The 19,068-nt window shown below is 38.3% G+C and overlaps 1 protein-coding gene across 1 annotated transcript; it reads left to right on the top strand.

Moving 5' to 3' along the window:
• The first annotated feature begins 537 nt into the window (after positions 1-537).
• Positions 538-2,977, top strand: LOC121530063. The gene is made up of 3 exons (XM_041818438.1): positions 538-690; positions 2,280-2,684; positions 2,801-2,977. Exons 1-3 carry the CDS (start codon positions 538-540, stop codon positions 2,975-2,977), a joined length of 735 nt encoding a protein of 244 aa, XP_041674372.1.
• Positions 2,978-19,068: the final 16,091 nt, after the last annotated feature.

The following is a 19,068-nucleotide window of genomic DNA, read 5'->3' on the forward strand; positions in this document are numbered from 1 at the left end:
AGTTTTTGCAAGATAAAGGTTGGATAGGTTGAGCCGCAACCCGTTGTACGTTCAATTCATGAGGGAATACATAGATTTGAATAACATGCAATTGGCATCTGATTTCGACTCTCAAAAGACACATTATATAATCATCATGTAGTCCTTAGATCAGAAATAACGACTACCAAGCTGCGTTTTGTGTTTGATGCATCGTGCAAGACAACGTCGAACCTTTTTCTGAATGAGGTGTTGATGATTGGCTAAGCATCCAGCAGAATCTTATCTTAACACTTTTTGCCTTTCGCTTACATCGTCATGCACTTGTAGCTGATATATGCAAGATGTATCGCCAGTTTGAAGTATCACCAGTCGATCATATGTATCAAACTTGTTCTATGGAGAGAATCCTCAGCTGCGCCTTTAGAAGTGTTTCATCTCAACACTGTCACGTTCGGCATGTCCTGCCCACCATTTCTAGCAATCAGGAGCTTAAAATATATTGCGGATAATTTCTCTAATCAGTTTCCCATCGGAGCAGCCGTACTTAAAGAAGATATGTACGTTGATGACCTCCTTACTGGAGCAGATCTCAAGGCTGCAGAGGTCACCAGCATACTTTCTAAGGCTGGATTAGAGCTTGAAAAGTGGAACACAAGCAACATAGAAGGCAACGGAGAAGAGTTTCAATTCAAGATTGATACCACAGATGTAACGAAGAAATTGGGCATGTCGTGGCAACCAAAACTAGATGTGTTCTGTTTCAGGTATATCCTACCTACAATCTCTGTTATCACCAAGCGGAGCATCGTTTCACTTGTAGCTCACTTGTACGATTTACAAGGGCTCGTATCACCAGTCGTCATTCGATGCAAAATATTGGTCCAAGAGTTGTAGATGCACCGTCTAAACTGGGACGATCCACTTCCCCCTGAGCCTCAATCTCAGTGAAAGCGAATAGAAGATTTGCACAATCTTCAATCCAAATTCAATCAATTTATAAACTCGTCACCAAGAAATCTATCGGAAATACACGGATTTTCAGATGGCGAGCTTATGGCTGTTGTCTATATCTACAAACATACATAAATGGAGAGTTTAAATCAATGTTAATCATCGCCAAGTCTAATGTGGCCCCAATTAAGGCAATTTCATTGCCGCGGCTAGAATTGTGCGCCGCATATTAATTGTGTCAAACATGGGCCAAGATTAAGCAAAATTTCGAAAAATACGTAAATAACATTTTCTTTTAGACAGATTCAAGAATAGTTTTACAGTGGTAAAACACACTCCAGACATGCACTCATCCAGGCTAAACTGTTTCGTCGCCAACCGATTTCTGAGATGCAATCAACCACGTCAAACATCACTTGGAGGCACGTTTCCGTTCAGGGTCGGAGCTTATGGAAACTATATGGTTTCGTGGACCAAGCTTCTTACTTCAGGACTCATCTGGATGGCCTCAACCAGTACCAAATTCTCAGGAGACCAATGAAGAGTTCGAGCTGCGAAAGTTAACAGTCCTCACATGTACCGATAGTGGTAGCAAGGAAGATATATATTCGACTACTTTATAAACAAATTCTCATCCTATCGGCGCATTTTGCGAGTCATAGCATTTGTGTTGCGCGTCTTCAACAGGAAAGTGAACTAGTCGATGTACTTCATACACCAGCAACTGAATCGCAATACGCGTTCAAGCACATCGTATCACATATTCAGCAAAAGACCTTTTTCAACGAAATCCAGCAGCTAAACAAGATTTTAAAACCCGAATTTCATAAACTAAATTTATTCCTAGCAGCGACTGACGGATCAAACCGTTCTATAACAGTATTACGTGTAGGAGACCGCTTAGCAAAGGCACCCATTTCAAACGATGCCTTTTTCCTGTTTTTCCAAAGAATCATTGCTTCACATTGTAGTTTGTTGAATATCTTCACGGGCAGTACGCGCACGATGGACCAAAGGCTCTTGTTGGAATCCTGCGTCTTCCTGGCGATGTAAACGCCAGAGAAATTGTTCGAAAGATTGTACGGCGCTGCACACACTGTTACCATTATAAGCCTCATTTAATGGAAGAAATAATGGGATCACTTCCAGTTGATCGCTTTCATTCACAACGACCTTTTTTTGTAGCTGGAGTCGACCTATGTGGACCATTTGCCACATCATACCGCATTCGAAGCAAGGTTCCATATGAAACATACATGGCCGTGTTTATATGCTTTTCGTAATAAGCAATCCACATCGAACACATTTCTGATCTGTCTACTAATAACTTTATTCTTTGTTTAAAGCGCTTCGTCAGTCGCAGAGGCATCCCACTACGCATTTATGGTGACAATGCAACTAATTTCGTCGGTGCACGATCGCAGCTCGAGGACTTTAAGCAGCAGCTGTTCGACGAAGCCAACACATTGAATGTGCAGAAGTTCAGCAGCATCGTAGTATTCGAGTTCAAGTTCATCCCTCCGCGTGCTTCCCACTTTGGTGGCTTGTGGGAGGCCGCAGTGAAGTCCATGAAAAGCCAAATGATGAAAAACTTGGGCAACACTGGGCTAACGTACGAGGAGCTTCAAACGACTGCAATCGAGTCGGAGGCAATCTTAAACTCAAGACCAATGGCACCCCTCTCCGAAGACCCAAACGATGGAGAGGCGCTTAGCACAGGGCAGTTGCTAATTGGGTCCTCTTTAATGTCCGTACCGGAGCCTTCAATTGACGGGAGCAGACCTATCTTACGCGGTGGCAGCGCGTAACGTATTTGAAGCAACAGTTCTAAGAGCTATGGAGGCGTGATTACTTACATACGCTTCAGGCGCAGTCCAAATGGCTCAAACCCAATGCCAACATTCAAATTGGTCTAATGGTCATAATTCACGAGGATAACACACCTCCCCAGGAATGGATCCTTGGTCGCATCACCAACACGCATGTCGGAGCTGATGGACGAGTAAAAGCGGCCGAGATCAAGGTGAAAAATGGAACCATTTGAAGACCCATCTGTAAGATAGCGCCCCTGCTTGAGCAAATTGGTGTTTGAATACTCCTGGTGAATGTTCGATGACATCATAAGTTAATGCTAATTTCATTTAATTATTATTGTTTTATAAATATCTTTGTTAATTTGCATAATAATTTGAATTCTTGCCAACTTGTTCTACTTAAGTGTAATAATATGTTTATATTTTGAATTCGCCTTACGCACTCTTATACATGCAAGTCATACATGTACATATCTCTCCATTATAATCTCGAAATCGAACATTAAAAATCAGTGCATATTAGAAATCGAACCCACTCGGGCGTTTTTTCCGCACAATAATTATGCCAACAAGTGCATTTACTTCCTGTAATATTTATTTACAGTGTGCATCACTGGGTTTGTAAACATTGAATAACAACATGGTTATCAATATTTACACCATTTTAAAATATTCATTGTTAATTGACAAAGCCCCATCTTTTTTCAAAAAATTATGGTAGATATGGAGAAAAATATGTTACACAAGGTCAAACGAAGTCATACACTATAATATTATGGAAGCCACAGTTGTCCGCGGTTTGTGGGCGTTATAGTGGGCGTGGCAGGATGCTGAAATAAACTGCGCATGGTCCTCAAGAATCTTTCTGCTTAATCTCGACTCTGCATCTCTTAAAATTCCTGAGACATAGCGACAGACCGACCGCCATGCGGGCATAGCTTAACCGATTTCGCTATTGATACTGATCAAGAATAAATATTATTTATATATATCTGAGTGCTCATTTGTTTTCGCCCATAAGCTTCGACTATTTTTCGTTTTCCTCTTTTCGTCTCATTCCGTGGCCAACTCCAATGTATTTTGTTCTTGTTTTTTCTGAGAACATCTGCGGGAACCTGCACTGAAATTCATTCTGTGTGACTTCTGTTTCCAATATGGAGTTTATTTCGCAGTGGGCCATCGACGTAAGTGTTGAAATGAGTGATGAATTGGTAAGCAAAAATAAGGTGTTTTTCTTTCGCTCAATACACAGCTGCAAACCAACACAATAGCGCTACTAAATATGTGGGCGCTTTCTTGTATTTGTGTTAGTAAATGTTCTGCCATAAGATGATTTTGAGCACATCTGCCTTATAAGGCATAAAACGCTTTCTTCTACCTGTTACATACTATTCAACGAATCTAATATACCCTTTTACTCTACGAGTAACGGATATAAAAATGTAAGAGATAAACGGCATGGATTTCGGATTACTGACAAATTTTTTATAAAAGAAGGTTTGGCCTACAAAATTTTTAAGTTGAACATTTTTGGTTAAGAATATTCTGTTATTGTTGCTATTTTTTCTAGATATGTTTCGATTATACGAAAATATAAGAATTATATTAAGAATTATGATGATAAAAATCAAGAAATATGATTTTGAATTTCAAAAATTTCCATATTTTAGATTTCAGGAAAATTTTTAAATAATTAGACGTATTTGACGTGACATATTTTTCCGACATAATCTGTTAGGACATTAGTGTTGCCAGTTTAGCTTATTATAAGCTAGTTCTAGCATATTTTGAACTGGAAAAGCTTGAAAACTCTCGATCTAGCGTATAGCTTGATATATAGCTTATTTTAAAATTTATCTAGCATATTCTAGCATTAAATGTATTTACATCATTAACGCGTTGTTAATGTAAATTATGGCATGAAAATATCGGAGCTTGTTCTTTTTTTGCCGATGGTTATGTGCGTTTTATATGATCGTGAATATATTTCTAATCGATAGTGCCATCGAAGATCGATATACAAGTGCTTATTGCTCCTATTCTAAGTCAACAATTTCAGCAAAAATCTTTGAAATAAGGCATCATGCGGCAACAAAGAAGAACGTGCTAGCAATGGGCTTAAATGCACAATCTCAGAAAATAAGTTTCCCTGCAAAATGTTGCAAAACACAGGAGCAGGAAGCAGCCCTTTCAATGGAAATTTAAGGAATTAATCATAAAAGTAGCCCCCAATGACTATTGCCACCCACATTTGGCCGAATGTATGCAGACAACGGTTGTGCGTGGTACAAGTATTTTGAAAACAACAAGTATTTATGGAAATTTTTTTACACTTTTAAGCACGATAAGAACAAACAATTTATGTGTTTAACTTTGATCAATGTTAAACGTTTATAAGATATAAAGTTATTTAAAATTATAAAATAAAATGGGTAAAACGGCTGGGCTATGATTGGTTACCAAATTTCCAACGGTAACAAAGTTTAACGCTGGAATAGCAGTCAAAGACATTGCCAATGAGTTTAATGTGTCGCGTCAAACTGTGCACTTAAAAAACATGGGTAATTTAAAAAGATTTGGTGCTAAGCGCAAAACAAATCTCATTGAAGACAGAGTCCTTGTACGGAAATTTTTTTTCTGAAGCATCAATCTCCACCAGATCTATTTAATTTGACAGCATTTGTTTTCTTTGGAGACTAACAATAAGTGTATCAAATCTTAAACTAATTAATCTAACTAAAAGTCATATGACTGATATTGTGCTTATTGCTGGCTTGGCAGGTCGTTGCTTTGTAGACGGGATCGGGATCGGGATCGTCTTGGGAACCCAAGACAAGCTTCTTGCGAGGCGATTGGGTTCCACACGCAGTCAAAACAAAACTACGAGTACGATTCGGTTGAAATTTCGACAGTAGCCGGCCACGAGAATGTATTACACGATAGTAAATTTCTCTTGCGAAAGAGACGCCGTCGGGCGGTAAGGCTAGGTACTTATCAGACTGCCCTCGAATGAACAAAGAATCTTTCAAAGACAATGTCCTAAGGACAAATAATAGATGTCCTGAGGACATTGTCTTTAAAAGATTTTTGTGCTTTCTGAGCTAGAAGGCTAGGCTTAAGAATACGTATTTAAGAGATGCCAATGCAACTTGGCACGATTTTTCACGCCCCAAAACCGCGGAAAAGACAACTTCGTCCTTACTCATCATAGTATCGATGGATTTACATGTTGTCCGGTATTCCATTCAGAATAGTGATGTTGATGGTGTTGACATCAACGTTTTTGGCTGCCAATATAACACACGTACTGAGCCACTGATGAGTTTTGTAACTCTGTGCAATGTGTGGAAAAACTTTTAGCACCAATTCGTATAAGCTTTCAGTGATCTCAAATAAGTTTGTTGGCAAGGTGATAGATTGCGTGGACTCATCAATTTGCCTTCGCCCATTTCCAATATCCATTGTTTTGCAAATATGTCAGAAGATGCATCAAGTTGTAAATGACGCTATAAAATGGACAATTTAAGACATGCATAAAATGTTTCAGCAGGTGTTGAACGGGGTATAACCGGAAGTCTTTGTCGAAAATCACCAGACAATAAAAAGAGTGCTCCAACAAAAATCCATGTGTTTCATTTTATATCTCACAGTTTATGATCAAACGCTTCCAATGCTTTCTTGTGAGACATTACATTGTGCCCATTCCAAAGTGTTTGTTGATGTTACATATTGGTGTGTTTTGTGCATTCAATGGTAGCTTTAAAGCTGAATGCGCTGATCGTCCACCATCCAAAAGAGTTGCTGCAATTCCAGATGATGCACCAGTGCACTTTTATTTTGTGATCGTATGGTTGCCAAAATGAGCGATAGAAGAAAAGTCTTGCCGGTACTACCGGGCGCATCTATGAAAAACAGTCCACGGCTTTGTTCTGTGATTGAACGCACAATTCTGTCTGAGAACCAAAGTTTGTTTTTCGTTGCAATTTACAATCGAGGAGGTCATTTTCTGGTCAGTTTGGAGCAGGCATTTCCAATTGCACCAGTGTCTTGTTAGCGATTGCCAAGGATATGTTATCAACTAAAATCAGTGCCTGTTATACACCTTTGGTGTGAATAGAAGACATACATTTCACAATTGACATAAATTCTCACGTAATAAAAAAAACATTTCAAATTTAACTGTTTAAAAAAAGGCTGCCAGGTTAATTTCTAGAACGTTGCCACATACTCCCTTACCTGTTAAGAGCTAGATCTGCCAACTAAAAATGCAATGCTGCTACCACCCAATGGCTCAGCTAATCAGAGCTGCGAACTTTAATTTTATAGTGTTGCCATATGGCTATATATCAATTTAAAAAATTTTCAATCAATTTTCCAAAATTTCAATTTTTACAAATTTTTCTCGTTTATGATTCTAAGCATACCCGGGGCCCCATTGAATACATACAAAAAAAATTCATCAAAAGCGGACTAGCCGTTTACGATTTTATAGCGGACTTAACATGATTATATTCGTTTTTTATAAATAGATAGGATAGTTTAAACTTCAAACTCAGCTGCTGGAGTCATTATTATTGGATTAATCTTAATCAAGTACTCATCATTCAATTTAGATAATACTTGCACAAAGGAGTCAACAAAATTTGATCCTGCGTCAATACCTGTTTTTATTGCAAATTTGACTAACTTAGAATTAAAGGCACAATTCACAAAAGCAAACATCATCTCAAAAGTAGACTACGGTCTTCCAATCTATGGCTTCGTACACAATACTGGGGAAAGTAAAGTCAACAATCAACACAGCCTTTAAACCTGCCCTCGGAGCCTTCAGAACCACTCCGACAAAAACATACCTTACGAAGCAAATTCTGACACCTTATAAAACAGACGAGAGTTTCATACGTCAAAAATCGTTAAGTCCCTGTTTAACGCCAAAGCCTCACCAATAATTAAAATTTTAAAAGCATATCACCCGCCAAAACGTCCGCAGCACAAGTCAACAACAGATCGTATTATAGAATACTCACAAGTCCACCAACTGCCATTTAAACAATTAACACCACATACACAAATCACAACGACATAGAACACAAACCTTCTAAAAATAGACATATCGCTAAATAAATTCGACAAAAAATGTAACCCTCCTGAAATTTTCAGATTACAAAAGACAATTACAAATACACATACATTTACACCGTCGGATCTCAATCAAACGGCATTACTAGGCCGGCAATCACAAGCGAAACTGAATGCATCAAACTTTATCACCTACCCCACTACTCTTCAGTAGAGTGCAGAGCTACTTGCAATAGAAGCACTGCAAATACATAAAACTAAAAGAGCAAGAAACGCCACAAGGCAACTACTTACAGCCATCGAAAACATAAAAACACAAGACATATGAAAATATATTAAATATACATATCTCTCGAAAATGAAATCCAAACATATCCAAAACATCACGCCGGTGCCAAGAAATTAACCATCCCCAACTCAACCGCCACCTAATTACCAAAAACATTCCGATGAGTGAGTCACACGTAGAGACCAGAAAATAATAACAAGGCTCAGGTTTGGACTCACAAAAATTACACATATACACTACATGAACAAAACCAGGTCCTGTCCGTTCTGAAATGATACCAATGTCTTATTAAGTAATCATTTTCTAACTAACTGGAAGTCACTAAACTGCCAAAGACAACTAATATTTAAAAACACCAATCCATATCAAATCCCACATTACCAAACATATTAAAAATATTACTATTTCTAAAAAAACAAACTTATATCACCTCATTTAAGATAATTCTAATTTAGTCAAAATGTATACATAAAATAGTACTCATGTAATTATTGTAAAAACCGAGCTGAAGGCCCCCGTTGCCATTGCTCAACATCACCGCTACCCCTTAATTTTAAATTATTTGGTAGTTCTTCATTAATAAATAAATAAATAAATAAAAAGTGAGCACTCTGCACCCGAATCAAAACAAAATGGGAAAAGGTCACCGAGTTGACTCAAGATTTTTTTTGGGTTTCAATAACGCACACACGTTTAATCTTTTCTCAGTTCTGCCTTGTGAAGCCATGGTCGATCCTCTCTCACAATTGGATGCACACATTGCCAGCGATTTTACCATATTACCAAAATATATCGCTTTTTCGCTTTTAAAAATTATAATAGCATCCAAACGTCGTCTGTCAACGTGCGAAGTTTTCGGTAGATTCATGGAAAGTTTTACAAACGAGCAACGATTGCAAATTGTTGAAATTTATTAGCAAAATTCTTGCTCTGAGATATCATTTATGACGACCATCATTTATATCGACCTAATGAATCAACAATTCGTACTGTTTTCACTAAATTGTGCACTAAATTTACTTTGTTAGACATTATACAATCGACTCGTATGCGTAAAGTCCGTACAGAAGAAAATATTGCAGTCGTAACATCCAGTGTCCAAATCGTGAAATGTCAATTCGTCGCCGTTCTCAGCAATTGGGCATGTGTTACACATGGAAAATTTTACGCCTGTAAAATAAAATAAAGCCTATAAAAGTAAGCTTCTGCAAGAATTGAAGCCTAATGAGCTATCACCGTGGCTGGTTTTTTGTGAATGGCCCTTAGAACAACTCCGATGTTTCATCGATGAAGCTCATTTTTGGCTAATCGGATACTTTAACAAGCAAATCTTTCGCATCTAGATTGATGAACACACGCGATATGGCCCTGTAAGCTGATCACCCAGATCATTCAATTTAACGCCCCTTGATTATTTTTTGTGGGGTTATGTAAAATCTTTAGTCTATGTGGACAATCCGAACACTATTAAAGTCTTACATAACTTACATAACACACAAGAAATTCTCGAAAAAGTGACGCAAAATTGAACCTTCCGAATGGAACAATTGAAACGGAGCCTAGGACAACATTTACATGAAGTTATTTTTAGAACGTAAATGGCAAAAGCCAATTTATAGGTTCCTATAGATATTACATACGCAAGTGCTTTAAAATCAGGACTGTCTACCCCAGCCTCAAAAAGCCCATTGCCGCAAACAGCATACCAACAACCGAACACGGCTCAGCAGCATCAACCGCCAGAGCAGCCAAAAAGTAACTTTGAAGCTATGATATGCAGTCTACAACAAAGCCTTACGGAGTTTATGTCGTTTATGCGTACAACAATGCAAGATCTGATGCGAAACCAAAATCTATAAATACAAATGCTGATTTCACAACAATCCAAATAATGACTTCCCTACGAATATCTACGTGGAACGCTAACGGCATTTTGCAGCAGAATCTCGAGTTAGCGCAATTCCTACTAGACAATCAAATCGACGTAATGCTGCTTTCAGAAACACATCCTACAAACAGATACAATTTTCAACTACGAGGATATTCATTCTATGGAACAAACCATCCAGATGGTAAAGCACACCGCGGGACTGGAATTTTAATCAGGACCCGTATTAAGCACCATTATCACAAATTTGCAAAAAACTACCTACAGGCCACATCCATAATAATACACTGGCAAGCAATTAATGCTAGCCGCCGTATACTGCCCCCCACGCTACACCATAGTCGAAGATGAGTTTATGCAGTTTTTCAACTCACTCGGAGACCACTTCATAGCAGCAGGAGACTACAATGCTAAGCACTCACACTGGGGATCTCGTCTCGTGACTTCAAAAGGAAAGCAGCTCTATAATGCAATTATCAAAGCCAAGAACAAGCTCGACTATGTTTCTTCTGGCACACCAACATACTGGCCGGCAGACCCAAAGAAACTTCCGGATTTAATAGACTTTGCGATTACCAAAAACATTCCTAAAAACATGAAAAGCGCCGAATGCCTTTCGGATCTTTCATCTGATCACTCGCCTGTTCTTTTTACTCTACTCCGACATCCAGGAACATGGGATCAACCATAAAAACTGACCTCACATAAAACCAATTGGATTAAGTACAGGAAGTATATTAGCTCACACATTGAGCTAACTCCTCACCTCAGCGATGAAGCCAACGTAGACAGTTTTGTCAATTCACTGGAATCTGTACACAATGCAATCAAAAGAAGTCAAATCTACAAATCGAACAGCTCGTCCTCGAAAAGCGACGCTTACGTCGAGCATGGCAATTTCACAGATCACCATCTGCTAAGCAAAGCTTAAAACATGCCTCACGTCAACTTGCTCAAGCTCTACAGCAAGAAGAAACATATGCCCACCGCCGCTACATTGAGCAATTGTCAACTAATAGTACAAAACACTCACTATGGAGACCTCACCCAACTCTGAGCTCACCGAAAGAATCCGCGAGCCCTATTAGAAAATCCACGGGCGGCTGGGCGCGCAGTGACGCAGACCGAACCAGCACGTTTGCCAACCACCTTAAATATGTCTTCCAACCAAATCCTGCCACTAATGCGTTTACTTTGCCGACTCTATCATATGAGTCCCAGCCTAAACATGAGCCAATTGAGTTTCGTCCAAACGAAATCGTAAACATCATCAAAAGACAACTGAATCCGAAAAAATACCCGGGCTGCGACCTCGTAACACCCAAAATGATCATTGAGCTCCCATACTGCGCCGTTTGCACTCTAACACAGCTGTTTAATGCCATTGCAAAACTTGGCCACTTTCCAGTGAGATGGAAAAAGTAAATTATAATAATGATAGCAAAGCCGGGGAAAGACCACACTATCCCCACGCCATATAGACCTATAAGCCTACTCTCTTGCCTATCTAAACTCTTTGAAAAATGCCTAATGACTCGGATAAACACATACCTGAGAATCCAGGAAAGAGTCCCGTCACACCAATTTGGGTTTCGTGGAAAGCATTGAACAATTGAGAAGGTCAAACGGATAACATCAGAAATTCGAAACGCTTTCGAAAAACGAGAGTACTGTACTGCCATATTTTAGATGTATCTCAAGCATTTGATATAGTCTGGCTAGAACGTCTAATGTACAAGATCAAGACAATGCTCCACTACAGCACCCACAAGATTTTAGAGTCTTACATTCACGACAGATTTGTTGTGAGGTGCAACACTGCTATATCTGATGATTACATCAGCTATCAGATTGGCGAATTAAAGTGAACGAACTAAAATGTAAACACGTTACGTTCACTTTGAACAGGCAAAACTGCCCGCCGATTACGTTAAACAACACTCTACTCCCACAAGCAAACGAAGTAACTTACCTAGGAGTACATCTCGACAGAAGACTCACATGGCGCCGGCACATTGAAGCCAAAAGAACACACCTAAAGCTAAAAGACAGCAGCCTTCATTGGCTTATCAACACCCGGTCACCTCTTAGCCTTGAATTTAAAATCATGCTGTACAACTCGGTACTAAAACCTATATGTATATACGGTTCCCAGTTATGGGGGAACGCCAGAAATAGCAACATTGACATTGTTCAGAGAGTTCAGTCGAAGATCCTGAAAACAATCACCGGGGCACCGTGGTACGTTCGCAACGAAAACATACACCGCGACTTAAACATTCAACCAGTCAAAGAAGTGATCGCAGAACAAAAGGTAAAGTACTTCACCAAGCTATCGGTGCACCCTAGCCACCTGGCGAGAGGTCTAACAAGGCTGAGCAACCAATCACGCCTCCGTCGCAATGACCTACCTACCCAGCGACCGACCTGAGGGACGCTCAACCAAAATGCAGTCTTAGTATACTGTTAGTTAAATTTTAATGTTAAGATTCGTCAACTTATTGTTAGTCTCAAAATTAAGATTAGATTCAGTAAATCTATAAAAAAAAAAAAAATAGTATTTATTAGCCCCATGAACAACGAAATCTTAGAAATTATTAAAGAATAGCGGACGTCGAGCTGCGCGCTCCGCGTCTCAGGCTTAACATAGTCTTCTATGGCTTATGAAACATGCGCAGGCAAAATAAAATAAATAAAATAATTTTCGTTTAGGTTTCTAGTCAACATTTATTGAATTGTTGTTGTGTTTTATTGTAAAATCTTTCTTGATTTTACGACGCGCGAGCAGGCCACATAGAGCTGCCCATGTGAGAAGCATGGATTCTGCAAATTTAGTCCACACACTTGTAATAATTGACTTTGTGCTTTGTTGATAGAAATTGCTAAGGCAAGTCGCACCGGGAACTGCGAACGTTGGAATTCCAATTGCATATCCGTCGGAATATTCAATAATTTTTCGTATAAGCTTTCTGTGATCTCACAGAAGTTTGTTGGCAAGTTGATAGATTGCGTAGATTCATTAATTTTCATTCGCCCATTTCCAATATTCCAATATATTTTGAGAACTTTGCCCATTCCAAAGTGTTTGTTGATGTTGCTTATTGGATCCTGAGTTTTGTGTATTCATTGGTAGCTTTAATATTATTTTGTACCGCTACAGAAAAAGAGTCTTGCCAGTACTACCGGGCGGATCTATGAAAAACAATCCACGGCTTTGTGCTGTACGCACAATTCTGTCATATGCCTGAGAATCAAAGTTTCTTTTTCGTTGCAATTTACAATCGAGCAGGTCATTTGCTGGTCAGTTTGGAGCAGGCATTTCCAATTGCACCAGTGTCGTGTTAGCGATTGCCAAGGATATGTCATCAACTAAAATCAATGCCTTGTTATACGCGTTTGGCGTAAATAGAAGACATAAATTTCACAATTAACATAAATTCTTAAGTAAATCACATAAAACAAGAGGAAACGCTATAGTCGAGTGCCTCGACTATAAGATTCCCGTTACTGTTTTACACAATTTTGATATATTAATTTTGCTAGTGGAAATTCACAATGCGCCACCTATTGTCAGAGGAAGCATGTCGATTAACTGATAGTGACGTCACTGCCCATGTGAGGACTTATAACCTAAATTTCTTCATAACTAGCGAAATAATGCTCCGTTGTAAAAAATCGTTGATAAATCGATAGATATTAACAGAAATAAGCTATACAAGTTCAAACGAAGGCATTCACAATATTATTATAGGCGTTAGAGTGGGCGTGGCCGGATGAAAACTCGTGGGAAGTTGCAGTGGCATCTCTAAAATACATATTCCTAAGCCCAACATTCTATCTCTTTTAATTCCCGTGATATTTGCATTTTTGGTTTTTCGCTTTTTGTGGGCGTTAGGGTGGGCGTGGCTAGATGGAAAAAAATAATTCGCATTTGGGGCATCATAAAAACCTACATGCTTAGTTCGAACGTTCTATAATTTATAGTTACCGAGATAACAGGTTTTCTTGAAAATGCGAAAACCGTCTTTTGAGCTTGGTGGGCGTATGGGTGGGTGTGGCCGGATAATAGTACCACTAAAAGATGCGCTGGCATCTAAAGTTTATACATACTGAAATTCAACTTTCTAGCTCTAATAGTTCGCGCGATTTTAATTTTCCGTGATTTGTGGGCGTTAGAGTGGGCGTGGCAGGGTGCGTTCTAATGATGCCGCCATGGGTGTAATATTCTCTCGATCCGGCCACGTCCACTCTAACGACCTCGAAACGCGGAAAAGAAAGACGTTTTAATCTCGGAAACTTTAAGATATATAATGTTAGGATTAGGCATACGTATTTTAAAAGCCACCGCAGCTCTATTTGCCATCCGTCCAGGTCCACTTAAACGCACACAAGCCGCGAAAGATTGTGGGATCCGTATTATTAAAATTTATGTCTTGGTTTGATATTGTATATTATTTGTAGTTTATATCTATCGATTTAACAAATATTTTTCAAATCAAAAATTGTAGATTAGAAGGCCATGCTTTTTCTGGAAATTATTTTAAAAATGAATAAAACAGTAACAGATATTTTAGAGTCGGATATAATCGAATATAGTGTTTCTTATTTTTAATTAATAAGACCTGAAATTATATTTCCCATGTGTCGAATTTTTTCTTTTTATACCCGTTACTCGTAGAGTAAAACCATATATTGTAACGATATAAAAGTATTTAACAGATGGAAATAAGAGTTTAAGACCCTGTAAATGAGGTATACATATTCTTGATCAGGATCAAGAGGCAAGTCGATTAAGCCATGTCCGTCTGTCTGTATGAACGTTAAGATTTTAGGATATATAAGACAAACAAAGTTCAGATTAAGCTAGCAGATTCTTGAGATGCCTACGTATCGCAAGTTAATTTCAGCATCCTGCCACGCCCACTGTAAGCCAAAAAAAAAATTGTGGAGTCCATAATATTAAATTTTTTTGTTAACACCTATTGCTTTATACTTTATAAAATTATACAAACTTAAAAATATTGAATTCAACTTTTTGTCATATAAACTTATTTTTTAATAGAAGAACACAATTGTTTCTATTAAAAACAAGAGGAAACGCTATAGTCGAGTGCCGCGACTATAAGATACCCGTTACTGTATTACACAATTTTAAAATATTAATTTTGCTAGTGGAAATTCACAAGGCGCCACCTATTGTCAAAGAAAGTATGTTTAGTATACTTATAGTGACGTCACTGCCCATTTGAGGCCTTATAACCTTAATTTCTTTATAAATAGCGAAATAATGTTCCGATTTGAAAAATCTTTGGTAAATTCAGGATAATATTATAGACGCCACAGATTTCCGCGGTTTGTGGGCGTTAGAGTGGGCGTGGCCGGATGCAACTTCGTGACAAGTTGCAGAGGCAACTCTTAAATACGTGTTCTTAAGCAAAATTTTATAGCTCTTATAGTTTTCGAGATTTTTGCATTTTTGGTTTTTCGGGTTTTGTGGCCGTTAGAGTGGGCGTGTCTTGATCGGAAAAAAACAATTCGCATTGGGAGCATCATAAAAACCTACATGCTTCTATCTCTCATAGTTACCGAGATATCAACTTTTCTAGAAAATCCGAAAACCGTCTTTTGAGCTTGGTGGGCTTTTGGGTGGGTGTGTCGGTTGAGGATGTTGTAATAAACTTGCGCTGCGTAGGGACCTCAAGAATCTTCATGGTTAATCTCAATATTGTATCTCTTATAGTTCCTGAGATCTCAGCGTTCATACGGACAGACGGACATGGCTAATTCGTCTTCGCTATTCATCCTGATCAAGAATATATATACTTTATAGGGTCGGAAACGTTTCCCTCTACCTGTTACATACTTTTCAACGAATCTAGTGTACCCTTTTACTATACGAGTAACGGGTATAAAAATTAATTTGAGAGGAATAGTACTTATTTTAAACTAATTCCAGAACTCCATTCCACCACACGGAAACCCACAGATCTACACACTAAAAGAAACAGAAGACACGAATAACACAATTAAATACACATTAGACATGTTAAATATACACTAAATCAAGCACACATTAGATACGTAGGTACAGGTATATAATCGCACATGCAGTAGGAATTACAATAAACAATTACGATAAAAAAGTAAGGAAAAAGTAAGGAAAGACAGCTCAATAGAATGAAATCTAGATTTATTATGACAGAGGTTAGACCTGCATCAATGGCGACGACAAATGTTGAATCGCTGGTAAATTGGATGGATTTATAGGAGCAGTGGAGCAGGTGCTAAGCTTAATCAAAGGCGAAGAGAGATCGCATGTTCACCCCTACTGCTTTAAAAATAACAAACTGGCTGAAGTATTAAAAAATATGTAAGCTCCCATCCCTATATCCCATCGGAAATCATGCGCTGCAAAATCATCTACGCCGCAGCCAAGGCAGCTTTCCGTAAATTGTCAAGAAGTCTTTAAAAACAAAAAAAAAACGAAGATGAACTTTCTCCCACCTGCAACAAGTTTCGGCTCAGAAGATCTCCTTCAGATCTAGAGCCAGCAGTCGAATTCGATTTACTTTTAAGATCCCAAACATCCTTATCCTGCAATTCTTATAAAAAGTCTTTGAACCCCATTCGCCAATAAATCAATTCACTATCCTGATCGTCCCAACCCTAGTGCCTGTGTATCAAAATTATTTGAAACACCACTACTGTCACAGGAAAAGTTAGTTTTGTGCTAAATAAATAAATAACGAAAATTTGTCAGGAGAAGAGTTACAGCTAATGTTATAAAGATTATTTTAGTTCGAACATAGTACCCGAAGGGGTTCATGTAGGGCACAGTTCGAACTACAACGCTCTAAGGATAGGGGAATATAATTTATAGTAATCCTAAGGTGTACGTGGATATTCAGGCGACTTAAAAGGGCATGGCTATCAATTTCAGCCTTAAGAAGTCTATAGATAAAGACGACATCAAGCATCGTCTTACGATTAGTAAGGCTTGTCAAATTAATTTTATAAGAGGGAAGGTGTAGGTTTGTAACCCAGTTGAGGCCACTGAGAGAAAATATTAAAAAGTTATTTTGGATGGATTTAAAGACACTGATGAACCCCATCGTAGGGATACACATCAGACATTCCCACAAGCCGTGGTTATATCAACCTTCGCTGAAGACTGTGCAATTATCTGCCAATACGCAATTGTCCGAGATTTCTACAAATTTCCGTCGATTAGCAGTCAGGGGAGAACCAGAAAACGCAGCTTTTAGCAAGTTCATATACAATTCACAATCAGCTCATAAAACAATTTCAGGTACGATTAGGAGAAGAGTGTTTTAAAGAGATCCACTAAAGTAAAAACATTCCCCTAAGATCCATACAAATTCTCCAACAGCTACGCAGCCTTAAAACAGACGTTATAGTAGTGTCAGCGGTCTGCTAAAGCCTTCGCGAACTTGTCAAGAAATTTTTTGCAAATCGCCTTACCAACATGCAACTGAAACCGTCAGGCGCTTTTTATAACCGTTACTCTTAGAGTAAAAGGGTATATTAAATTCGTTGAAAAGTATGTAACAGATAGACCCTATAAAGTATATATATTCTTGATCAGGGTCAAAAGCGAAGCCGATTGAGCCCTGTTTGTCAGTCTATCCGTTTTTCCATCTCCCCGTATAAATGATAAGTTATCAGGAACTAAAATATTTACAAAGTTGAGATTCAGCATGAAGATTCTTGAGGTCCATACGCATCGCAACCTGGCATGCCCACTCTAACAAATCGCGAAAAACTAAAATCAATAAAATCTCAGGAACTATTTGAGCTAGAAAGTTGAAATTCTGTATGTATAATCTTTGAATGCTGGCGCATCTTAGTGGTACCATTATCCGGCCACACCCACTCTTACGCCCACCAAGCTCAAAAGACGGTGTTAGCATTTTGTAGAAAAGTTTATATCTCGGTAATTATAAGTATTAGAAAGTACGGATTTAGTTTTTCCCATCTAATCACGCCCACAAAGCCCGGAAAACCAAAAACGCAAATATCTCGGAACCTATAAGAGCTAGAATGCTAGAGATATTTAAGAGATGCAACTGCAACTTCCAACAGCTACAAACAGCGGAAAACTGTGGTACCGTTAGTATCTATCGATTTACCAAAGATTTTTTAAATCAGAACATTATTTCGCTATTTATTAGGAAATTTAAGTTACAAGGCCTCACGTGGACAGTAACGTCACTATCAGTAACTCAACTTGCTTTCTCTGACAATAGGTGGCGCCTTGTAAAACAGTAACGGGTATCCTATAGTCGCGGCACTCGACTATAGCGTTTCTTCTTGTTCAATTTACTTCCGATCATTGCAGTAATTCGTAGTTACATTTGAATTTGAATTGTAGAAGACGCACATACTGGCGCAAGCAAAAAATACCCTCGAGCTTGAACATGATAGTGCCCATAGATCGTCTTAAGGAAGCGTAATGAAATAGCTTACCAAGTACTTTTTCCCCAAAAATCCAGATAATGGTTGTACAGCTTGCGTAAAGGCTAAGAACGATAGTTACCCGAGAAGCCTGAGATTGCAAAACACCAAAAAAGAAAAACTAAGAAACTAAAGTAATTAATGTTAAAACTTTAGAAGTAGTAAATAAACTACTATTACCATTCTGAAGTTTAAATATCTCATGTACTACTTAATTTATAATTTCCTCCTAACTATTTTAAAACTTACCACTAAGCCACAAACGGGGAACTCTTCTGGCAGGGTCATCTTGCGTTGAAAAATATGAAGCTCTCCGATTGTCCATTTTACCTAAACATGAAAAAGAATATTTTTATTAATACATATACTAGAATGTCAAAATTTTAATGGTGTTCTTAGTATTTGGACGCATAATCGGAACTATCAAGCTCCTTTCGACTTGCATACGAAATCAAGGACTCACCCATTTTTTTTTAATTTTTACTTAAAAAAATAAAACAAGTTTATCCTGCAATATATGCTAAGAACTAAGAACTTTAGTTCTTTCTATCGAAACATAAATTAATGAACGATAATCATTTAGCTTGAAA

Source organism: Drosophila eugracilis, unplaced genomic scaffold, assembly GCF_018153835.1.
Source record: "Drosophila eugracilis isolate 14026-0451.02 unplaced genomic scaffold, ASM1815383v1 contig_2164, whole genome shotgun sequence".
Lineage (NCBI taxonomy): Eukaryota > Metazoa > Arthropoda > Insecta > Diptera > Drosophilidae > Drosophila > Drosophila eugracilis.

Coding starts and splice junctions, on each gene's coding strand:
- LOC121530063 (XM_041818438.1), top strand. CDS start 538: ATGTACGTTGATGACCTCCTTACTGGAGCAGATCTCAAGGCTGCAGAG. Junction 691..2,279: donor TCAAGATTGATACCACAGAT/GTAACGAAGAAA, acceptor CTTTGTTTAAAG/CGCTTCGTCAGTCGCAGAGG. Junction 2,685..2,800: donor TTGGGTCCTCTTTAATGTCC/GTACCGGAGCCT, acceptor CATACGCTTCAG/GCGCAGTCCAAATGGCTCAA.